This window comes from Gossypium raimondii, chromosome 1 (genome assembly GCF_025698545.1).
Source record: "Gossypium raimondii isolate GPD5lz chromosome 1, ASM2569854v1, whole genome shotgun sequence".
NCBI lineage: Eukaryota > Viridiplantae > Streptophyta > Magnoliopsida > Malvales > Malvaceae > Gossypium > Gossypium raimondii.
Window position 1 is genome coordinate 14,056,170 of NC_068565.1, and position 25,212 is coordinate 14,081,381.

The 25,212-nt window shown below is 35.9% G+C and overlaps 2 protein-coding genes and 1 long non-coding RNA gene across 4 annotated transcripts; all 3 read left to right on the forward strand.

Annotated features, from left to right (window-relative positions):
• Positions 1 to 5,552: 5,552 nt before the first annotated feature.
• On the forward strand, positions 5,553 to 7,991 carry LOC105783274 (increased DNA methylation 3). 2 transcript variants are annotated; one of them, XM_012608636.2, is made up of 3 exons: positions 5,553 to 5,706; positions 6,970 to 7,178; positions 7,395 to 7,991. In XM_012608636.2, exons 2-3 carry the CDS (start codon positions 7,013 to 7,015, stop codon positions 7,670 to 7,672), a joined length of 444 nt encoding a protein of 147 aa, XP_012464090.1. In that variant the 5' UTR covers positions 5,553 to 5,706; positions 6,970 to 7,012; the 3' UTR covers positions 7,673 to 7,991. The 2 variants fall into 2 exon arrangements, with proteins under 2 accessions (XP_012464090.1, XP_012464098.1); XM_012608644.2 differs by having other exon boundaries at positions 5,567 to 5,706; positions 6,943 to 7,178.
• Positions 7,992 to 8,464: 473 nt separating this feature from the next.
• On the forward strand, positions 8,465 to 11,072 carry LOC128041695 (uncharacterized). Its single transcript, XR_008196629.1, has 3 exons — positions 8,465 to 9,475; positions 9,567 to 10,443; positions 10,553 to 11,072. It is a non-coding gene; the product is annotated as an uncharacterized LOC128041695 (long non-coding RNA).
• Positions 11,073 to 21,142: 10,070 nt separating this feature from the next.
• LOC105783296 (protein CUP-SHAPED COTYLEDON 3) lies at positions 21,143 to 23,079 on the forward strand. Its single transcript, XM_012608690.2, has 3 exons — positions 21,143 to 21,532; positions 21,644 to 21,918; positions 22,222 to 23,079. The coding sequence occupies exons 1-3, from the start codon at positions 21,280 to 21,282 to the stop codon at positions 22,792 to 22,794; spliced, it is 1,101 nt and encodes a 366-aa protein (XP_012464144.2). The 5' UTR covers positions 21,143 to 21,279; the 3' UTR covers positions 22,795 to 23,079.
• Positions 23,080 to 25,212: the final 2,133 nt, after the last annotated feature.

Consider the following 25,212-nt stretch of genomic DNA (forward strand, 5'->3'; position numbering starts at 1 on the left):
TACCATTAAAAAACGGGTTGTTACAATAGAAACTAACTAGGATTCCATGCTGCCATGCAATCTCTGCTATGTACCATGACAACAAGGAACCAAAAGATTTTGTCTCTGATTATAATAGTAAAGATATACATGGTAGCTTACGAGCATATGTTGCCGCCTATTAGAGGGAAAATATTTTGGCCTAAGACAATTGAGTTAATTCAACCTCTAGTTGTTGAGTTATTGCTTGGAGGCCCAAGAAGAAAAGAATAAAGGGCAAAGATGAACCAAAAACGATCAAGATTGATAAAAAAAAAGGGGGAGGTAGGCACTTGAGAGCGTGTGGAGAGGTTGGCCACAACATTCGAGCTTGTCCATCCAGATTAACATCTAGGTCCAATACAACTTAGGTATACCTATTGTACATAATGCCATTTTTTGTGTTCCTAGCTTGATTTTGTTTTATATTAACATAGTCTTCATGTCAACTAGAATATTGGATTACGTTCCACAATTGCCAACGGTTTAAGGAATGCCAAATCAACTTCTAATAATGACCGGGATAACATTGCATTTTTATTCAACTTGTATACTATGCTTTATTAATGTTTTTATATACTTGTAGTTGATGCAATTTTTTTGTAGGCAACACCTAATACACAAAATATTTGCTCATATACAACACCTGCCAGTAATGCAATGAGTGCACCAATGCAACATGGTCCAACAACTAGGAGCAAAGGGAAACAAAAGCTTGTGGAATCAACATATGAATCTCATCCCACCATTGCAGATCAATCAAGAAAAAGGAAAATGCCCTATGGTATTGGTTTGTATACTGATATGCGAATTTGTTCAATAAACATGGAATGTAAGTATATGATATTTGTCCCTATACATACTAAATCCTTAAACCTATCACATGCTACTGATACTCAATATATATGTTGTAGCTTGGGTCATCAAGTGAGACAACAGTCACAATCAAAAGAAAGATTGGAGCTACTGCTCCATCGCAGTACCAACATTCCATAAAAGGCAACGGCTTAAAGTGGCAAGGGAATCCTGCTTTGACAAGGAGACAACTACAACAACAACAACAAACAAATGTAAGAAGGAGGAATAAGGGGAGGCCTCCAAAGAACTAAACCATAAAGAGTCAAGGAAGCCAAACTTAGGCTAATTACTCAAGATGTGATACTAGACACTTTTGCTTTTGTGAATCCAATCATACTAGACACTTTTGCTCTAGGAAATTATCATTCTCGTATGATGCACAATCTTCTTCCTCTTCAAATATTCTAAATTCTTCATCACCATCTTCAATTACTTCTCCATTTTTTATTGCTTAATTCCTCATCATGCCCCACTATTAGACCTTTTCCATGTCATCCATAAGGGACAGATCTGACCACAACAGCAAAAATCATCTTCTCCCTCATACTCCTAAGAAATTCAACAATAGACATCATTACAACTGGTTTGAAATGATGAAGAATAGGAATTCATTTCGCCAACCCTAAATAGAGGAATAAAACCAAAATTCAGATGAAAAATTCAAAAACCCAATGACCCAAAGAATAAAACCCAGAAATTCAAAAATAATGTTTTGAAATGAAAGGCACTTTGAATTGTAACCAGCAAAGCAAAATCACTTAGGGTCTGTTTGATTGGTAGTAAAATGTTTTCCCTAAAATGATTTCTGGAAAATGTTTTACTTTTCTGTAAAATGATTTACTGGAAAATATTTTACGGTGTTTGATTGAATCTGTAAAATATTTTCTCATTGTTGATGATTTCAAAATATTTTCCTAAAAGTTGTTTTTACATATATTAATAAATTTATATACATATTAATAAATTTTATATTTTAAATTATTTTTACACATATTGCAATGATTTATTTATAAATAAATTTTTATTAATAAAAGTTTTATCTAATTAAATTCCAAATGTTCATCTATTTGTAAATTATACCGATTTGATTTTACTTCTTCATTATTAAAACATTTATTTGTATTTAAAATTTATATTAATTTGATTCTACTTTTATCCAATCTGATTCTTGTGATACATATATTTAACATGGGATTTAAATTAAAATAAAAATACTGTAATTATTAGAAAATTTCATTTTTTTAAAAACTAGTATATTGTATTAACTCGTACTAAATGATATGTCAAACTTAAAATTGCTACATTAATATATATTGGGTAACTAATGCAAGTGTAATATGCAATTAAAAGCTAGAATTTAAATGTTACCAACACAAAAAATAAAGACGAGATAATAAAATTATTGAAAAGAAAAGCAAAACAAGAATCCATAGCACAACAAGAAACTAGTTATATTGTTGTTCTCTTTTTCTATCCAAACCCAAAACAAAACATCAAAACCGCATTTAGTACTGCCAAAGTCTTTTATGGTTCCATCTAAGATTTGCAATAAATGAATTTGAAACTACTTAGGACCAATGTCTTTGAGAGCACAGATCGCTCTTCCCCATTGCGTATATAATGAGATACAACCGTGTCTTTCCCTCAAAAAACCATCCTTGATCGCAATCACACCAAAACACATGAATGTAAAATTATATAACTACCATCTTCATGATATGTAAATTGGAACCAACATTTTCATGTTTGGATATATGGACATCACATTAGGCACCAAATGCAAGAGATATTAGTAAATGCAACTCATATTTTCATGTTTACAATGTGTTTGTCATGTATATATAGACATTTGCATCGTGTACAAGTCGTGTGAGTTAAGATAATGTATAACAACCCGGTAGAATTATAGCAAGACATATATAAAAGAACAATACAGATTCAACTAGTACAACATGAGAAAAATGACTATATTTCCCTAAAAGAATATGGGGTTCAATAAGGTTCCCCGCATCATAAGCCCAGGAAATTATAGAAGAAAAAGACAGAAATCGATCAAATATAAACCTCTCATTCACAATTTTAACTGCGCTCCTCCTTCTGTAGAAGAAAGAGGCTGCAAACTTGCTCTTAGAAGTTTTGACAGAGGTATTGTCCACTTAGGCTCATTGAACCTCACAATCTTGCTCTTAGAACTTTTGACAGAGTATGTTACATACATTTCAAACTGGATTATATCATTTAGGGGTTATATCATTTGGTATAATTTGTTTGATCCTTTCCTTTAAAACAATCATTAATGCATAGCTGTCTCAAAAATTGAATTGTAAGCTTTTACAAAGGCCTAAAAGCTAATCTACATCAAATTTTAACTTTTACAAGTAAATCGAAGCAAAAAAAAAGAAGTCATAGCTTCTTTAAAAGTTCCAAATTTAACATCCAATTAAACAAACGCAGCAGCTCAAGATACACCGTTTACATAATAAAAACAAAACAAAAATTCAAGTATTCGTTACCTTGACTTTTTCTTTCCTCAGACAATCAATAACAGAAAGAGACAGAGCTCAAGATTTGAAGTGAAAGTTGAGGTAATGGAGAAATCGGTTGTGGAAGCACAAAAGAAAAAGAGTTTCGGACTTTGGTCTCCTCTCGCAACAATTCTTTTGGCAAGATAAACTTTACATATGCCGCAAGACGATTTTGAGTGATTTGCTCGCTTGAAACTTTGTTTTCAGACAATGTGACAAGTCAACATGTATTGTTTTGCTTAGTGATAAATAATATGTTTTTTTAAGTAACATCAAGGAATGAGCATGATTTCTATATGCTAATGCCTCATATTTTTGGATTATCCTGGTCTACTGTCAGCTTGATCTTTACCATGTTGCTTATACTCTATATGTCATCAAATCAATAATATGTTGCTCATATTTTTGAATGGATCAGATTTGTTTTAGATTAGATCAACTCGAGTTTTAAAATTTTTGGATTATTTCTACTCCAGGTCTTCATTTAAGGTTTGGGAGGCTGAGGTTTTTTTATACCAGGTCAATACAAGTTCGATCATATTGGGTCCAAGCCAGTTTAGGGTTTCGGAGATAAATTCAAAGGTCTAGCTGATAACAACAGCAAGAATAGGACTCTCAAACTTTTGAAAATAATCTAAGCCTAGACAGCTACAACTAACAAAGCAAATAATCCTGTTGTGATAACAAAGTATTCTAATAGTATGTGCATTTAGATTCTTTAGCAACAACATTCAAAGATATCTCAATCTTAAAATACAATCTCAATAATATTACTCATAGAGAACCAGGAGACCAATGCAATGAAGTTCCTAAATCACATTGAATAACTTAAAAACTATACTAAAATGCAACATTTTCCATTAATTTCTCACTTACTAAGCTGAAGCATTGTCAAAAGACTCACATTTTCAATTCATTTCCAACTTACCAAGCTTAAGCAAAACACCAAGACTTGCATTACGAAAAAATACAATATAAAGGACAAACAGAGAATAGAATTAAACATCACAGACATTACCTTATGCAAAATACAACGCGAATAAAACAACTTAAAAACACAACGAAAAACCATTCTCAGGGCATAGACATTACCTTGATTTTGGAATTGGGAAAAAAAGGGAGGAGGGCACGATAGGGTTAGAGATTTGGAAGACTGTAGGGCAGTAAAGCAAAAGTTAAAATTAGCAACATTATTACCCAAAAAATCAAAATACAACGCAAACAAATTATGAACATCAACGAGTAAACAAACGGTTTACCTTAAATACGAATTTGTTGGCGATTCGAGAATAAACAAACCTTAAATGCTTGATTCTGGAACTGGGTGGAGGACCGGAGGTGGACCGGTGGAGGTGGATCGGTGGAAGACGGAGGTAGCTTGATGCCTTGATTTTGGATTTGGGAAAAAAAAAGGGAGGAGGGGAGATAGGGTTAGGGAAGACTGTCGGCAGTAAAACAAAACGCAAATGTTGTGGATACAGCTTAAAAATTAGCAACAATAGCAGAGAAGATGAGGCAAAGATGGTGAGGAGCTGTGGAAATGGTTTCAAGGGTGAATAGATGAGCTATGGAAAATGTCTTACCGATTTCTAAGGGGTAAGACATTTTCCGAAAATATGGGTTGATTTTCCCGTGTTGCGGAATTGATTTTCCAAAAGGAAAATATTTTCCTCCAATCAAACACTGGAAAATGGAGAAAACCAATTCCGATAAATATTTTCCCCTATCAAACAGACCCTTAGTGTTCGCCAAATACCAAAACTCTAATGATTTAGAAAATTTTATATTTCTACTATTCCGAAGGATTAAGCAAGTTATATTTTGCCAGATTGTTTCCGAAGGATTTCAAAATTTTGAGAATTTTTCACAAGTTTGAAGACCGTGTCCAGATTCGATATGATGTATCGATTAACCTTCAATTTTTTCCATGTCAGCAATTTTACACATGATGTGCGCGCATTTATTCAGTTAGCTACAACATCAGAAATTACGGTCAATTCTGATTTCTGTTAATGGAAGAGATACTATATATTTTTTTAGGTGAATAAAAATTGGTGTACTTTTTTTTAGTGCTTAATTGAATTTCTTTTTTCATTTTTACTATTTTTCTTTACCTTTTAAGCCTTTAAATTATTTAATAATAGAAGATTAATTTCATCGGAATTACAAGGATAAATCTGTCATTGAGCTGATAATAAAAGTATGAAACGAAACGGTCAGAGAGAGAAGTGATTTCATTAGAAGCGCTTTGTTTGCGAGCTAGCCGACGCACCGTCCCTTCCTCCTCCGCAGTTTGCTTCTAAAGGTATCATTTTTGCTTCTAAATCTCTCTATTTTACTTGCATTTAATTTTTCTTCTTCTTTTATGCTGTTCTTGTTCGTTGTTGACTTGCTTGATTCGGTTCCTTGTATAATTAATTGGTTTGATATACTTTCTGCATTTTCTTGGGCCGTCTCTTTTCGCTTTCTGTTGCTGCTATCGCTTTATGTTCAAAGCTTAACCTTGTTTTGATCTCTAATCAGTTTATGACTAACCCCGCCCCAGGATTCCTGCGTTTCCTTTATCTACACCTCTAGTTTGGGATAGGTATAGGGTTTAAGCCCGTCTGCCTCTAATCCTTCCCTATTTTCTCAATTGCCCTTCTTTCTAAGCGGTTTTTATGATATGTTTTTCATGCTCTTAACAATTTTAGCTTCGAATCGTTTGGCTTTCCCCATCTACTTGTATAGAATTATCTTTGCCGTGGTTCGTTCATTAAGCTTGCCATATTATTCAACTTTAGAGTTTTGCAAACCTTTGCTGAGTTTAATATGGATGATTTTTTCCCCCAAAAGACTTTCGAATGGATCTGTTGACAGCTGGGGAAAAGTCGAATTTTGTTCACAATGGGAACTCATAAAAATGATTTGAACTTTTCCTTTTTATATCATGCGTCGAGTACTTATGTTAAACTTTCCCTGTTTTTTATTTATTCACCATGAGCTATATTGTTCTCTTTTTCCTTTCAAATACGTATGTGTGTGTGCACACACGCAGCCAGCTCTGGTATCTAAAGATATATGGATTACTCTGATCAGAGGAGGTAGGTTGGCTTCCTTTTTCTACTTGGCCCTTCTTTTGTGTTCTATGCCATGCATTTTCTTGATCTAACTAGATTTAAAGCAGTTTATAGATGTTAAAACTAAAGTACTAAGTTTCCGGAAGCATATCTCTTGTCAATGTTTTAAGGGTCTAATAATTGACAAGTCCTTTTATTGAGGATGCTGATGCTAGTTGGTCAATAAAGATTTTGTATTAACTTTTTTTTTCTCATTTTAGAAAGAAATTATTTGCACTTTTGCAGAACCTGAGGTTGATTAAGATTGCAATTCGCAGCTCTTAAACAAATAAATTACACCATTTCTTGCCATTCTTCATTAGCTGTAGGTATTAGTAAAATAAAGCTCTTTCACAACTGTGGAGCTCCTCATTATTTTTCGAAATACTAGTCTTTAATTGTGAGGAAAAATAAACAAATGAAAGAGACTTTTTGCATTTCAGTTCATCAATTCCAATCTGGACTTTTAGGTAAAAATCTTGTGGCTGACGTGGATAAAGGGAAGTTGCTGCCATGGGTGTTCAAGATTATGCAGAGTCAAAGTTGAAGCCATCTGTTGATTTAACTGGATCTGCAAAAGAATGTAGTAACGGGCCATCCATTGGTGTTATAGACATCGGTGTCAGTCAAAGTGCCTTCCTTTTCCGAGTTGCATTGCCGGGCATCAGGAGCGATCAAAGTAAGTTCCCTTGTCTCTTACTATGTTATTAATGGCATGTAAAATGCAATGAACCTGTGTAGTTTGTTTAGAGTTTCTTTTCTTTAACTAGTAATGACAATATTAGGCTGGTGCAATCAGAATAGCCATGTGGTATGAACCCTTGCTATCCTGTTGAACAGAAAATATAAATAAATGATGAGTAGATGACTGAGTATGTAATGTTGGTTCCACCAGGTAAGTTAAAATGTGAGATCCAACGTGATGGAAAGGTTCTGATACAGGGTATAGTAACACAAGGCAGTGAAGTGCTGCAGGGATTATCGAGTGTGTGCCAGATGACAGTTGAGAAGTTATGCTCTCCTGGGCCATTCACCATTTCATTTAATCTGCCTGGACCAGTTGATCCGCGATTGTTTTCTCCCAAGTTCCGTCCTGATGGCATTCTGGAAGTGGTGGTCATGAGATACAGGAGGCCAAGTGATCCAGTGGATGCCTGGGCTCCACCTTCTTGAGATCCTTGCATCAAATTATCAAGTTCAGGAAAAGGCATCATGTTTAAAGTTGGGTTTGAAGTTTGTTTTGAGTCATAGAATCAAGTGGTTGAATGGTATGGACATTACTCTCTCCCAACTTGTTTTTATCTTTTAATAACCAGACATTGATAGGAGAAATGAGATTAAGGATTAGTCAAGAAACAAACCTTATAGAGAAGTAGATGACAGTACAAGTGAATTAACATTCCAGATTCTCCAGTGAAGCGACTACTACTCCCTGAAAATTATATTAAAAGACCAACTTGACTTTATTATTAACAAGACAACTTTCATCTTGGATGCCTGCCTTATAGTACAGCATAGATTGGAAAATTGGTCAGCATGTATGACCGTTACTTAGGCATAATGATTTTCTTCAATTTAAAAAAAAAAATTATTTTTAACTTCTTTTAACCTTTGTCAAATCATTTTAAATAGATGAAAAAGTTAACATTTGTTAATTTTATTAATGTGGTATGTATACACATGGATTATTATGTAGATGATATACTAGTTTTAATTAATTTTTAACATTTAAAAACTATTGTAAAATATTATTACATCTTTTAATAATTTTAATGGTTTTAACTTTTGAAAATATTTTTTATATATTTCTTGAATTTTTAGACTTTAAAATTTAATTAAATGATGACTTTTATCTATGTGATAATTTATGTTAATTTATATGTATTTTGCATTAGTAAAATTAAAAATATTAAAAAATTTATTTTAGGATGATTTGATAAAGATTTAAATTTAAAAATTAAAAAGATAGAAAAAAATTAAAAATTAAAATGATTCTTTTTATAATATTGAAGAGTAAAATAAATTATTATATTTAATATAAATAAGACGATAGATTCACATGGATTGAAGGACATGGAATTAAATTTAATTAATTATATAAAGAAATTAGTGGAAAAGCGAGCATGAGAGGGTCTCACTCCAAAGTCCAATCACAGTGTCATGTGTAGTCTGCTCTGCTCTGCGTTGCATTGGGGCTGCTCTAGTTTGACTACACCAAACCAAGTGCACATTTGCATCTGTGTTACGTACATTATTGTAATATAAATATATATAAATGAAAATGCTATCTCCTTTTCTTTTATTGGGTTCATATGAACGCAATCACATTCACTCTTTTGAATAATAATAATAATGGCATAGGTCATGCAGTCAAAGAATAGGGCAAAATAACATTAAAGGCCCATTTTTTTTTAAATTTATCGAAATGGGTTCGGTATTTTATTATTTATAGGAATGGGCCCTTTTTCCCGAAAACGCGTCCCCGTCAGAGCGATGTCATGGGACGTGTCAGCAAAACGCGTCCCTGGGGGCGCGCTTTGCTTGCATGGACACAAAGCGCGCTTACGAGGACGCGCTTTGCTGCCATGTAGGCAAAGCGCGCCCCTGGGGACGCGTTTTCCCCGCGCGTAAACAGTGCAACGGTCATTTTTTTTACCGTTGCCCCCCCAACGGTAAAAAAAACCCTATAAAACCCCTTACCCTTTCATTTTTTTTCACAAACTAATCCCCTTTCAATTATTTTCTCAATTTTCTCTCAATTTGCTTTCAAGTTGCTCTCAATTTCCTTCTAAATTTCTCTCAAATTCATATTTAATTTTATTTTGCTCTCAATTTCATCTTAAATTTCTCTTAAATCCCTATTTTTAATTATTTTAAAAAAAATTTTAAATCGTAAAAATTTGTATGAATTTAGCAATGGCCGGAGAATTGATTCGTCTTGATAACTAGCACATATCCATCGAACAAATGAAAATGGTAAGTGTTAAATTTATTTTTTAAATATTATTTAAGATTTTTTTATTTATGCATTTTTAGATAAGTATTAATTTATTATTTGTTATAAAAGTCTGTAGATCGGATATTAGAATGCTATATCCGGAATATGCATGGTCCTCCATCACCGTTGGTAGAGAATTACCTGCGGGAAGCAGGTTTTTGGCACGTGACGACGGTAGGCCGGGGATGCAAGTTGGACCTGAAACTTATCAGTGCGTTGATCGAGAGGTGGAGACCCGACATGCACACATTCCATCTTCCATGTGGAGAGTGCACTATCACTTTGGAAGATGTAAATCTGCAATTGGGATTGTCGGTGGACGGGTACCCAATCACCGGGTCTGTTCAATCTGGCGATTGGGGAGCGGTGTGCTACGAGCTTTTGGGCGCTATTCTGGAGAAAATTAACGGAGGTCGGATCGAGATGGGTTGACTACGAGACACATTCCCGGAGCCGGATGATGATTCAACTGAAGTAGAAATAATTCGATATGCTCGGGCATACATTCTTCAGATAATTAGAGGTTGTCTGATGCCGGACTTGTCACGGAACCTCGTACATCTAAGATGGCTGCTGAAACTCGTTAATTTTAAAGTAACTAGTGAATTGAGTTGGGGGTCTACCGTCTTGACAACATTATATCGGCAAATGTGCAGGGCGACGCGACCAAGTAAAGCGAAAATCGGAGGTTGCCTATCACTACTGCAGTCATAGGCACGGTTTCGCTTTCCATTTCTACGTCCTCGAGTGGACCACTCATATACATTCCCATTAATAAGGAGGTAAATTTTATATTAGATTTTTTACAATTATTATGTAGATTTTTAAAAATAATAGTATGCTAAAAATTTCTTTAATTAAGTGGAACTATCCAGCAAGTTATGCTCGATTACCTACCTCTCTTGAAGATATACGGCTTCTATTAGACCAATAGTCGGAAGCACATGTAAGTATTAAATAAAATTTATATTTCCATCATGAGCTAGTCGATTGGTATTTAGTATTTAGTATTTAGTATTACGTATATAACTAATATTTCTATCATGTTCATATAGTTTCAATGGACACCATACGAGGATCCGACAATTCGGGCAGTAATTCCGGATGAGTTCTTATAAAATCCAAACGCTTGGCACGCGAAAGTCGCGTTGATCAGCTATGCGACTGTGGAGATGCACCAGTCAGACAGAGTGTTACGGTAATTTAGATATAGACAAACAATTCCTGTGGCACCTGAGGTGTTTGATGATCAACACAAAATTGACCTACGGTAACTGCATACGGATTGGCCGAGATTCTGGTCCCACTACATCGAAATGGGGAAGATTGGTATGAGTATATACCTACTATAGAACCGATCATCGTTTCGGAGTTAGCGTGCGTACCGGAATACATGCCATGGTTTAGGATCCATGGCAAGTTATATTTACTGTCGGCAGAAGAAAGGCAGCGGTAATTGCGTGTCCAAAGGGAACGACGTGGGCCTTTAAATCCAAGACGAAAGGACGACAACGCAGACCCATCAACAAGGCCCAGAAATTCACCTGGCCCATCATCAGCGCCCATAACTTCATCGAGCCCGACAGCGATGCAAACCACGGTCACGACCCGACAATTCAACAAGCGATACCTACGGCACAACCTTTTCAGATGATGCCAGGTGCGTATCCTAGCCCCTTAATGTATATTAACCCTTATATGTTTCCTTTTTTGAATCCCATGGCAGGTTGGAGTCAATGGCCCGGTTCATCTCCATTTTCTGTTATGCCGAGTGGACTGCCGATGTATAGGACAGCGTCGCACGAGGGATCGCAAGAGGGGCCGTCGGGGAGCTCTTCTTATTACCAATCTCCATCACCGTATGGGTTTCAAACACCGTCGTTGTTGGTGATGCAAAGACCTCCACATTCACTATTCTATCAATGTGGCTCATCGTCCCACACCGACAACCAGATGCCCTACCGGAGGAACCAGAATCCCCGCCGGAAGCTGGACAAAGGAGGAATCCAGCGCGTAACCATCAACGGTCGCCATGTGGCACTGAATCCGGCGGGCACGGAGATTGATTTGTATTTTAATATATTTGTACAAACATTTTGAATATTTTGATATTATTTGATGTAATAAAATAGAAATTTATAAATTTATAATTTATAATTAAATTTTGATATTAATTGACAAATACAAAAACCCTAACCCTTAACTTAAAAACCCTAAACTAATTTATTAAAAATTTATAAATTTATAAATTATAATTAAATTTATAATTTATTTGACAAACCTTAACCCTAAACCCTTAACTTAAAAACCCCAACCCTTAACATAAAAACCCCATAATCCTAATCTTAACAAAAACTCTAACCCTAAACCTAACCCTAATATGATATAATTTGATAAATTTACTAACAATTAATACAATTAACAATTAATAATTTTACTAACAAAATGTTAGATGTTACAAAATGTTTTGATTGGTACAAAAAAATATAATTTGTTTACAATGACATTTAACTATTGCGATTTGGGCATGATCGACTTGTATGGCCTGGATTCATACACCATCCGCACAACTTCTGTTGATTGGCTGTTTCTCGGATATCCATATTGTTACGTATTCTAGTCGAGCAAGGTTGGCCCTTTGGTTTGCGACGCAATTCTCTATCCGGTAACAGCTTAAAAGGAGTAAGAGATACGGGCGGCCACTTACGTTTATCTAGGACCGGTGAGAAAACGTGTCTCTAGACGTTGTACATGTTTTCTAATTTCTACACTTCGTCCACATAGCTCATCGGATCCAGACGGAGATTCTGACAAGCTGCAATAACATGAGCGCATGGATAACGAAGTGCATCAAGCATCTCACAATCACAAGTCCTGTTTCGCAAGTGTACATGATATTTCCCCCAACAACACCTTGGTACGGTCTGTCAAACTCTGTCACGCGAAACCATAAGTTGTCTCGATCATGACACACTGTGTGCATAGTGTTCGCTCGCGTCTTGGCCTTATTAATTTCTTGTACTACCTTACTGCACCATACATGGCCCCCTGCATCTGGCCTACATAAATCGTTGCTCACTTTGGAAATAGCACCTCCAAACAAAAATATGTCTCTCGCACAATCGATGTTATCGGTAGATAGCACGTTCCTTTTAGAACAGAATTTAAGCATTCAGTCAGGTTTGGGGTCATATGACCATATCGTTGGCCATCGTCGTATGCTTGTGCCCACTGTTTGAAACGTATGTTACAAAGGTAGTCCACCCCTTCTCTGTTAATTGAACGTAAAATTACCAACATCTCGTAAAAACGATTTTTATTTATTTTATACCCTGCCAATATAAGTTCATAGCGAATATTACATACCACTTCTTCATTTACAACTAATTCAAATTGACAAACGAAATAACACAGATAGAGACTGAATACCCATGTTGGTCACTTGTCGACGTTTGCTCTTAGATGGATATTGCCTGTAGTAGTTGGAAGCAATGTGCCTTAGGCAATATTGATGGTGTGTGCGCTGGTATAAGCTTCCCTGTCGATCAAATGCAGCTAGTATACCTGTACCCCGATCTGAAATAACACAAATATCAGGTTAAGGGTACATATGCCTCCTTAACCTAGATAGAAAGAAATCCCAATCATCAGATGACTCCCTCGGTGTTATTGCAAACGCAATTGGAAGAATTCTCCCACTGCCATCTTGTGTCATTGCAAGTAATAGCCGATGAGTATACCTACCAAACATAAAGGTACCGTCAATTTGTACCAATGGCTTACAGTATAGAAATGCGTCTCGGTATTGCTTAAAGGTCCAAAACAGGCGTTTGAACATTTGGATTCCACGTAGCAATCAGTCGTTGTAGTACGCATGTTCCGTTTCAAGGTCTGTGATGGCAATTAGGACGTATCTCTCTAGCACTTGACACCACTGCCATATTTCATTATATGAGGCGTCCCACCCACTATGCATCTTCTCCAACGCCTTTTACTTAGCTATCCAAGCCTTCCGGTAAGAGGGCGTGTATCCTATTTAGCTACGAATATTAACAATTAACACCGGTACTGAAGTTCTGGGATCTACTTTCACCGTGAGCAGTATCAAACTAGCTAATATAGCTGAATCCATCTTGGGATGATCTTATGAAACACCTATAAACGGAGTACATTAAATAATGCAACATTACATAATAACAGTATTATTCAGAAACCATCAATACTGTACCTGCAGCATATGTATGTGGACCTTTGTACTTTTTTATCTCCCATAAACTTGTCATTTTCCTTAACGAGGCGTAGATTTTCCATGAACATGTGTCGTCTTGCACGACACACTTCGCCTCAAACTTATCAGATTTGGATTTAATGACGTGGTAGTTAACGCCGTTTTTGATGCTATGTTGTTTCAATGCACCAATAAAACTATCCTTGTTGGAAAACTGATTACCAACTTCAAATTCACCCAAATCTAGCCCCGAACTTGTACGATAGCGCAACCGGTGTGGTAGATCTGGAAACTCCAACGCATCATCTGCAAACAGATCGACATTATGCATGTGGGCTGGAGGTGAGTATGCTCTGAGTCGTGGATTTTCTTCTTCATCTGAACTCCTTTCAGCATCTTCAGGTTCTGTTGGAATAGGCTCCGATTTAGAAAATAAGCCAACTTCTGCACCATCGGGCCCGGGCTCTTGAGGTGGATCCACATCAGAGTCATCTTCTAACCCACCATCATCTGCAGCGTACGAGGTCCCCTCACAGGTGGACGTCGTAGGGAGTACATCATCCCTTCTTCTGGGCATTTCATAACGTACTCAATTGGATGTAGATTGTCAACCACTAGAACTTGATGTCGTTCCCCAGTACGTGTTTCCAACATCAAACATCGAGCCACCGACATACATGTCCCATCCACCGACAAAGTGTCTTGTAGGGGATGTGCATTCTACACCGCTACCAAACATAGGCTATTCCGTGTTTTGTAACCCGCTAACCGAGTGTCGGCTAGGGGTCATGTATACATCTCGAACACCGGTCGCAAGTACATCATTTGACGATGTAAATTGTATATATAACTTAATATAAGGTGCTCCACTAGTAAGATGAGTCTGCACCATTGCCTCCAAGCTACGAGCACCTTTTATGTCGAACGAGTCATATGTCATCGGATCAACAGAAGAACAAAATTGATATGTAATAGACAGAACTTTCATTGGCGTCGTTCCGAAAATTTTACGCCTAATTTTTTTACGAAGTTCTGTCAAATCTATGTTCTGGTTAAAAACCAGTTGCAGCGTATTCTCCGAAAAAACAACAACACCGTTCTCGGTGTAGCAAACCTCACCATCATAGTAAATAACAACACTAATACGTTCACTCCTATTTAATTTCTAACCTTCTTAGCCTCTCTAAATTTTTTTGCTTTGTAACTTATGCAATCTGAGAATATTTTTTGTCTCATTTATAGCCTCACCCCAAACATGCTACTGTAGCAAAAGGGCGTCCACGAGGGCGCGATTTCATAAATTCTTCTGATAAAGCATCATACTTGAAGCGTTTTTTATACTATTCGCTCAGAAACGTGAACTCGAAATTATTTTTCAGGACCAACTGTAGCAAAAGCGCGTCTACGTAGGCGCGATTTCAGAAATTCTTCTGATAAAGCATCCTGCTTGAAGCGTTTTTTATACTATTCGCTCAGAAACGTCAACTTGAAATTATTTTTTTAGGACCAACTATAGCAAAAGCACGTCCACGTGGGCGCGATTTTAGAAATTCTTCTGATTAAGCATCCTGCTTGAAGCGTTTTTTATACTATTTTCTCAGAAACGTCAACTCGAAATTATTTTTTCAGGACCAACTATAGCAAAAGCTCGTCCACGTGGGCGCGATTTCAGAAATTCTTCTGATAAAGCATCCTACTTTGATTTTATCTTAAAAACCCACAAACACGAAACCTAATATAATTTTTAAAAAATTATAATTAATTTAATTAAGAAACCCTAAACCCTAATCCCTTATTTGTTTAATTTTTTTTATCTAAAACCCTAAAAACCTTAAACCTTAACCCTAAAAACCCAAAACATAATAGCGGCAAAAACGCGTCCCTAGGGGCACGCTACGTGGCAACAAAACGCATCCCCGGGGGTGCACTTTGCCTATGTGGCAGCAATGCGCATCCTCGTAAGCGCGCTTTGTGTCCACGCAAGCAAAACGCGCCCCTAGGGACACGTTTTGCTGACACGTCCCCTGACATCGCGTTGACGGGGATGCGTTTTCGGGGAAAAGGGCCCATTCCGGTAAATAATAAAATATCGGGTCCATTTCGGTAAATTTAAAAAAAAGGGGGCTTTTTTTGGTATTTTACCCCAAAGAATATATATTTCAGTAGGAATGATAAAATTTGAATTTTTTTCATGATTTTTGGATTGAATTGTTTTATTCGAAATGAATTTTTTTAGAGTGGATGTGAAGCGGGGCGGATAAATTTGTTTTTTAAACAATAGAAATAGAGTGGTTATGATAATTGCTTATCATGTCCTACCCCAATCCATTATATATAATTACCATTTTTATCCTTGTTTATATAACTATTAAAAGGGTAATATAAAAATGTATTATAAAAGCTTGATATATTTTATGTTCAAATATATTTCTAAAGAATATATTTAAATATTTACTTGACTTTAAAAATATTAAAAATAAGGGGCAAAAATTAAATTGAAGTAGAGTAAGGTGGAGAAGGGATGGATGCATCCAACATCCATGGAGATGGTAGTGGATTTCAAGATTGTACATCCGCAATAGAGTGGAACGGATGGTAAAGCAAAGTGTGCCAACTGTGAAGAGATGGTGAATTTAGCAACATCTTCCCCATACCGCTCCTTTGCCATCTCCAATTCCAAAGCTAAGGCTAGTCTTTTAGGCTTTAGAAAGTTTTATTTCTCCTTGTTATCCTTGTTGCCTTTTATTGTTTCATATAATATAATCTTAAATTACAAAATGGTATCAAAATTATGTCCATTTTCTCAAGTATGTATTTAAACGTTTCCTTTGTCCCAAGTGGTACATAAATTATATCCATTTTCTCCGTTAATCACATTATCCCAGTTGTTAAACAAAATCTCTTAACAAATCATTTTAAGGCACTTCACAATTTTTAACTAAAAAAATTAAGTTCAATATTATTTTAATTTTTTTAAAAAAAAATTATAAACGTATTCGTCTATTTTGTTATTCTTTGTTAAGCTAGTCATTGTATGGGTGGAAGCAATCTCCAAGAGAGCAATCTATGAAGGCTTTCAGTTATAATCAAAGCAACCGCTGATCACACTCTATTCATAAAGAAACGACAAGGTAAAATTACTGCACTTATTGTATACATTGATGACATGGTGGCAATAGGAAATGATCTCGATGAAAGGGAAGCACTTCAAAACTAATTGTTTCAAGATATTGAAATGAAGGACTTTGGTCCTTTGAAGGTTTTAGATAAACTAAAGGGAATCTTTTATCTCAGAAAATATACTCGTTTCAAGAAACTGGTATATATGGCAACTTATCAGCCAATTGATACTTTTATTGAAAACCAAGTTTCAGTCGACAAAAGGAGATACAAAAGACTTGTAGGAAGTTTGATATATGTAGCACACACACATGCAGCCTAGACCTTGCTTATGCATTAAGTATTGTAAGCCATAATCTTGGAGAGCAACACTTGAAGATAGCTATGCGATTTTGAGGTATTTGAATATGCTCTAGGGGAAGAAAGTTTGTTCACGAAAAGTGCAAATGGTTCGAGTGTAAAAGCATATATTGATGCCGAGTAATAGATGATAGAAGGTCCACTTCTGGTTATTTTACCCTTGTAGCAGGCAATCTTGTCACTTAGAGAATCAAGAAACATATGTTGTTGCATGGTCGAGTGCGGAGGCTGAATTTAGAGGCATGGCACTTGGATTATTGAAGTTTTATGGCTCAAAGTTATATTTGGGATATCCTCCAATACAACCAATTCAACTACATTGTGATAGCAAGGCTACCTATGATATTTCTCATAATTCGATGCAACCATGCATATGGAAGTTGATAGATTCTTCATCAAAAAGAAATTGGATGAAAACAATACTAGAGTTGCCAAAAATTAAGTCAAAGGATCAATTCGCCGTTGTTCTTACTAAGGTAGTGTCAAGTCAAAATTTCTCCAAGTTTATAGGTAACTTAGCCATCTGTGATTCCATGCACCAACTTAAGGGGTATTGAAATATTTGAGGCTTGATTCCATAGATTCAATTGCATGATTTCGTTTTAGACTCTTCATAAAATAGGAAATGGTTAGTTAGGAACTTGATTGTAGGATCTTTAGCTAAAATAATATAACTGTCAATATACTATATTGTTTATAGCTCATGCTATTTATCTAACCTCTAAAGCTTGCCCAAAATTTGGGAAGGTTTGGACAAAGAATTAGACTCATTTAAAATATGAGTCGGGCTTCAAGGCTTGAGCCCAGTTTGACTCATTTTTTAAATTTATAATGTTTTATGTCGTGTTATTTTTATATATTATATAATTTATAACACATAAAAATTAAATGTATAGTAATATATAATACTAATATAATGTAGACATTAATAAATGTTAAGATTGACTATACATAAAATTTTAATAAATAAAAAATATCTAAAATTATTAAATATTGAATTAAAAAATATAAAAATATATATATTTAAAAATAACATAGACAAACTTAAAATGAGTCTGGACAAATCTAAATGTGTTAATATGATGCTTAAATCTGACTCGAAACTGAACCAATATGACTCATGCACACCTCTAATAAATACCCATGCATGCATATTCTTCGGAAATAATTTTTGAACTTCAGTAGTATTCATCTATAGGTAATGCATTTGGCTACTTGTGGAGGCCGTTGCAAAGAAATTATTCCATATATTGGTATTGATAGCTGAGCTACTTTAGCAGAGAAAGAAGCAAAATGCACCACAGCAGGCTCCGGTCGATCTTAAAATAAAATAAAAACATGTCTGTAAATGTAGATGTAGATGTTTTCTTTTGGTACATAGATGTAGATGTAGATGTAGATGTAGATGTAGATGTAGATGTAAATGTGATTTGTAGATGTAATGTAGGGGATGGATGGACATTATTAGAGTATAGACTTGTTAGTCTGTTACCATTTTGTTATATAGGCTGGAATATTGTTATCATTTTATACCATTTTATACCATTTTGTTAGTCTATTATTGTTACTATTTATGTTCTAGTCTATGTGGATGATATTATCGTTACTGGAAGTATGACCGACGGTATAAATGACTTTATTCAACAGTTACATAATGAGTTTTCCCTTACAGACATGGGAGATCTTCACTACTTCTTAGGCATTGAAGTCACTCGATCGTCCACTGGGAGTCTCTATTTGTGCCAACGCAAATACATCCAGGATCTGCTTGACAGGAGTTCCTTGGCTAACGCGAAGAGTATTCACACATCGATGGTTAGTTTTTCTACTTTATCTAAAGATGAGGTAGATCGCCTCGATTATCCTACTGAATATAGAAGCCTTACCGGTGCATTACAATATGTTGTTTTGACTCAGCCTGAAATAGCTTATGCGATAAATCGTGTCTGTCAATTCATGCATGCACCTACTACGGTACATTTGGTGGCTTTGAAAAGAATCTTGCAATATTTACATGGCACTATTGATCATGGGTTAATTTTTCGTCCGTCCGACAGATTGTCTTTAGTTGGCTATGCTGATGCCATCTGGGGACTGGATTTTGATGATTGTCTCTTGGTGTTCTAAGAAACTACAAGTTGTTTCTTGCTCCACGGCTGAGGCGGAGTATCCGAGTCTAGCAGCAGCTACCAGTGATGTTACTTGGTTAGTCTCTCTGATAACGGAATTACAAATTCATTCTGTAGATCCACCTACTGTTTGGTGTGGCAACTCTAGTGTAGTAGCGATCGTTGCTAATCTGGTCTTACACTCCGAATTTAAACATGTCGAGCTTATTCTATTTTTTGTTCGCGAAAAGGTCATTGATGGTTCTCTCGTTGTCGGTGAGGTTCTCGCATGTGATCAGGTCACTGACATTCTCACAAAACCACTATCCATCTCTACTTTTGCTAGGTTTCATAGTTTACTTCAAGTCTTACCTCTTGCGAAACTGGGTGAAGCCGGATGAATATTAGAGTATAGACTCTATTAGTCTGTTACCATTTTATTATATAGGTTTGAATATTGTTAGCAAATAGTAGCAGCAGTTAATCATATATAGCAATTAGTCATTCAAGTATAAATTGTATTAATGTATTATTCAAGGTAAGCAAATAATATCAGAAGAGATTAAACGTGTTCATTCTTCTTTCTTGGTTATTCTTCATAATACAGTTGTTAACGGACATGGGAGTGTTTTAAGTCTTAAATTGATGGCCAGGCCTAGCAGAGTTGACTGGGCCACTCTCCTTTGATTGGTTAGTATAAATTCGACCCTACATGTTTCCTCTTATTTTTCCCCCCACGAGGAGCAAAAAAGGTGCTCAATAATCAGAGCTAGCTTAGCTGGCTAGACCAGAGAGAAACGAAAAAGAAAACACGTTGAAAAAGTAGCACTAACACCTACTCACTAGGGATCTAGCTAGCTACCTACATAGCTGGGTAGCACCACCATGTGAAGGAGAGGAGGTGTTTTATCGTTTATGTATCTTAGATATACATAACCTAAAGTAAACCAAACTTCTTGTATTCCTATGAATGTATATGCATAGATGTAATGTATAGAATATAAAGAAGCTGATTAAGGCCTAATTACTACGATATACGTGCAAAAGTCAGGAGTCAGGAAGGATATCCTGTTGCTGGGTGGTGTTATCTTTTACTTGGCCTACTCACCATGATCTATGTTTATGTTATGCATACGTAGTTACTAGAGAGTAATAGAGAGAGAGAGAGAGAGAGAATAGCAGCCTACGATACCCTTTAAATTACCTGCTCATGCTACACGTGCAACGCCGACATTTTCTAGAGCTCAGCTGCACCCCCCGCCCATTAATTAATCAATTAAAACACCTTCATCAATCATCAGGTAGCTAGGTTTGCGGGTAACAGGGCCCGGCTCCCATTCCCAGGTATCACCTCCATTTTAACTACTATACTAATTTTCTATTTCCAACTTATTTGAATTATTACATACGTTTAGTCTTGTTAATCTCAAACAAGTAGAGCTCGTGTTATTTGTATAAGGTTGTTATATCTAACATTAAATGGACCAAGATTACGTATGTATTATATTATATATATAAAGAAATATAAAGAAAATGAAAAGAAAGGGAAAGGGAAAGAACTACCCGTATTCCAGATTTGGCGATCTAATTATTGTACAAACTAAACTAACGTTAAATTTTGTCTAGAAAAAAAGAAGAGAAGAATTGAGTGATGATGATGATCTCACTGTAGTGTTGTGTCCTGTGAGTGAGCTATCCCTCCCTCCCGTGGTTATCCATCCATCATAGAACGTACCTTACTGACTCATCTCTCTTTTCTCTCTCTTTTTCAATATGCTCACATACGCACGCATAAATCTCTGTCCTCTGCAACCGACTTTGCATTTACTACCCCCCCCCCCAATTCTCTCTATTACATTTACATATTCCAATCGCTCTGTTTTCTTTTTTGGTAGCTCTTCTCTAGCCTTTCAAGGCCTCGGTTCAACCCTCCCCAAATACCTTTTTATCTTGTTCAAATATTTGCATGTTCCTCCATTCATTCCAGTCACAACAACTAGCCTTTACTCTCAACAAGATGTTAGCAGTGGAGGAAGTTTTAAGTGAACTTGGCGGGGAAGAAGTGAACGAGCAAGGGTTGCCGCCGGGGTTTAGGTTTCACCCCACTGATGAAGAACTCATAACATTTTATTTGGCTTCAAAGGTATTCAATGGAAGCTTCTGTGGAGTGGACATTGCTGAGGTTGACCTTAACCGATGTGAACCTTGGGAGCTTCCAGGTATATAATAAATTAACACTCAATACTTATTAGTGTGTCATTGTTAACATGTTACATGTGTATGGTGGGTCTAACTATTTAGTGTACTGTTGATGATGGTAAATGGATAAGATGTGGCGAAAATGGGGGCAAGGGAGTGGTACTTCTTCAGCCTGAGGGACAGGAAATACCCGACGGGAGTGAGAACAAATAGAGCTACCGGAGCTGGGTACTGGAAAGCCACCGGAAAAGATAGGGAAGTGTACAGTGCCTCCACTGGAGCTTTACTTGGCATGAAAAAAACCCTTGTTTTCTACAATGGCAGAGCACCCCGTGGAGTGAAGACCATGTGGGTCATGCATGAGTACCGTTTAGACGGTGACTTCTCCTGCCGCCACACGTGCAAGGTTGGTACATGTGCACCGGTGGGAATCCCACCAGACACCCCCTCCCCTCTTTTTCATTTTTTCCTTTTTGTCGTTTTCTGGGTTGACATATTCTGCTCAGCTGAATGCTAATAATAACAATGATATGATGAAACTGTAGGGTAATTTCTGATGTGATTGCCTTCATTTCACTTACTAGTTACATGTTTGTTGTTCATGCACAGTTCAAATAAGATTTGGAAAAGGCTAAAAGCATGAGTATGTAACACTGAATTGTCAAATACTACTCATGGTATAATATTGAAATGGTGTTATTTTTTGCAGGAAGAATGGGTGATTTGCAGAATAATGCACAAAACAGGTGAGAAGAAAAATGGGGTAGCTGCTGCGCAAGGGCTAGGCTATATCTTGGAACTTTCTTCATTATCTTCAACAACAAAAACAACAAATTGCCTCCGTCCACTGCTTGAAACCCCAACTCCTTTGTTAGAATCTCAAACCCAAATTTCAATGCAGGCTGCCCATAACTCTTTTCTGGAAAATGACCTGAAAAGCTTAATAAACCCGGTTGTGTATCCAGCTAATGGGTTCCAACCCTCCTTTACAGCCACTCCCACCACCTTTAGTAGCACACCCGACAAGAACGCCAGCAGCAACTCATCAGCAGCCGCATCGATGCTCTTCAAGTCCCTCCTCTCACATCAAGAATGCGTTTTGAGGGAACAAGCAGCTGCTACTATTCCCAAACAGTGCAAGACAGAAGCTAACTTTTCCAATTTCCAACTGCCTGATTCCACCTTGAGTTGGACGGAGAAGATGCATCCCAACCCTTGTCAAGATCCCATGTTTTTCGACATGGATTATAATAATAGTGTGTTGGGGTTCGCTGAACTCTGAAGGTCAGGTGTTGCGACTGAGGCCTGGGGTCACTTCAATTGCTTTCTAGATTAAGATTGTTAGTTAAGATATCATATTGTTAGCGTTAGGACCCTATCCCTATGTCCATGACTTTCTTTTTATCTTAAGTGTTTGTGCTGGCTTGTTGGTGTAAAATGTAAATGAGTATCCTACAAAAACTCTGAACCCAATCCATGCACGTAACTTTGTAGGATTGGAGAAATTCCTGCACCTAATTCAAGTGATTGTGTATTATTATTATAATATTTATGGGCCTTATGTATATATTTATTTGTAATTACAAAAACTTCTTCCCACACCTCTGTCAACTGTTTTTCTTGAAATTCTCGTCCAAAGCCAAGCCAGGCCAGACCGTACTGAAAATAAAGCCTGCCTTTCTTCGATATACGTTTGGCTGCTTTGATGCGAGGAATATTGGAATGGAGTGTGAGGTGAGGTAAGTTGCATTGCATTTGCGCCATTTCAATGTTCTACCGAATACCATCATAAAACTATATATTTGGGATGTTCAATGTTAAAATATCTTAGTCATCAGTTTTATATTCTTTTGGATATATTAAACTGTTTTTTTGGTAAACTGCATCATTAGTCATTAAACTATAGAAAGTTTTTGTTTTGATCATTTAATTAAAAAATTACAATTTAGTCATCAAACCATTCAAAATTTTCATTTAATTTATTGAATTATTAAAATTGATGCTATATATCTTTGTCTGTTTGCATTACCTGCGTGTAGTGAATCTTGGGTTAAAGTTTTGGGGACCTATTAAAATTTTCAAAAATTTTAGGAGTTTTATGAGAATTAAAAAAAGGAATCTAATTTATTTTTCTGAGATTAATGAGAATTTTAAAAATTTTAAGAGAACATAATTAAAATTTTCAAAAAGAATTAAAAGGTATAATTAGAATTTTAAAAAATTTGAGAGGGTCTAATTAGAACTTTTAAAAGCTTTAAGGAGAAATAAAGCTTTCCAAAAATTTAAGGGTCTAATTAGAATTTTCTAAAAATTTCAAATGACAAATCAAAATTTCTCAAAATTTTGGGAAGCCTCAAGAGGATCCCCTCTGCACTAATGTTTGCTTTTTTATTCAATCTCGAATGCTAATCATCATATTGACTTAAATATAAGGTATGTTCTACTTATCAATAGGATATTGATCCATCGGTCGAATCATTGTTGAAGCTCACTGGTGGAACTTTTAAGAATAAAAAAGCTTAACCCAATTATTTTAAATAAAAACTTTAAAATAGTTTAATGACTTAAATGAAAACTTTCAAATACTTCAATAACAAAATTGTAACTTTTTTTAATTAAGTGGCCAAAACAAGAACTTAACCATAATTTAGTAACTAATGGTGTATTTTATCCTTTTTTTTTTACATTAAGTCAAACTTTACGTGATCTATATTAATTAGAACATGAAATATGACAATAAATAGTAAAAAAAAATTTACATAAATATATGTAAAACTTCTTTGATCCCTCACCTATAGAGGTGCTCATGGGCCGGGCGGCCCGGCCCGGCCCGACGGCCCGCCCGAAATATGGGAGGGTTTGGGTAAAAATATAGGCCCGAAATATGGGTTTAGGAAAAAAACGAGGCCCGTTTAGAAAACGGGCCGGGCCTCGGGCACCACTTTTTCGGCCCGAGCCCGGCCCGATTTAATAAATATATTAATTTTTTTAATTTTAAAATATTTTTTACATACTTTTTTAATTTTTTTTAATTTTAAAATATTTTTAAAATACTTTTTTAAATTTTTTTAATTTTAAAATATTTTTAAAATACTTTTTTTTTATTTTTTTATTTTTAAAATATTTTTAAAATTTTTAAAATAAAAATGAGCCGGGCCGGGCCGAGCCCGGGCTTATGATTTTTTTCCCGGGCCGGGCCTGGGCAAAATCTTAGGCCCATATTTCGGGCCAGGCCGGGCCCGGGCCTAGGACTTGGGCCAAAATTTTTTATGGGCCCGGCCCGAACCCGGCCTGGCCCATGAGCACCTCTACTCACCTACGGAGAACACCCAAATATACCAACAACTTGAACAGAGACTGCAAGTATAGCGTTTTACATTACGAGAAAATGGTTTATTTCGGTTGACACATTCAGTCTGTTCAAGACTTAGTAAGGATCCACTCTCAAAGTCACAGCTCATATTGATAAGAGCTAGTTAAATTAGAAGCCAAAACAAGAACATAACCATAGTTTAGTAACTAATGGTGTATTTTATCCTTTTTTTTTACATTAAGGGTCTATTTGATTGTCAGTAAAATATTTTCCGTAAAATGATTTCTGGAAAATATTTTACTTTTCTAAAAATGATTTCTGAAAAATATTTTACGGTGTTTGGTTGAATCATGTAAAATATTTTCTGCTGCTTGGCGATTTTTAAAA

Bases quoted from the DNA above. Each gene is read 5' to 3' on its own strand.
- LOC105783296 (XM_012608690.2), top strand. From the start codon at position 21,280: ATGTTCCTCCATTCATTCCAGTCACAACAACTAGCCTTTACTCTCAAC. The intron at 21,533-21,643 runs GTATATAATAAA...TAAATGGATAAG, and splicing joins TGAACCTTGGGAGCTTCCAG to ATGTGGCGAAAATGGGGGCA. The intron at 21,919-22,221 runs GTTGGTACATGT...TATTTTTTGCAG, and splicing joins CCTGCCGCCACACGTGCAAG to GAAGAATGGGTGATTTGCAG.
- LOC105783274 (XM_012608636.2), top strand. From the start codon at position 7,013: ATGGGTGTTCAAGATTATGCAGAGTCAAAGTTGAAGCCATCTGTTGAT. The intron at 7,179-7,394 runs GTAAGTTCCCTT...TGGTTCCACCAG, and splicing joins GGGCATCAGGAGCGATCAAA to GTAAGTTAAAATGTGAGATC.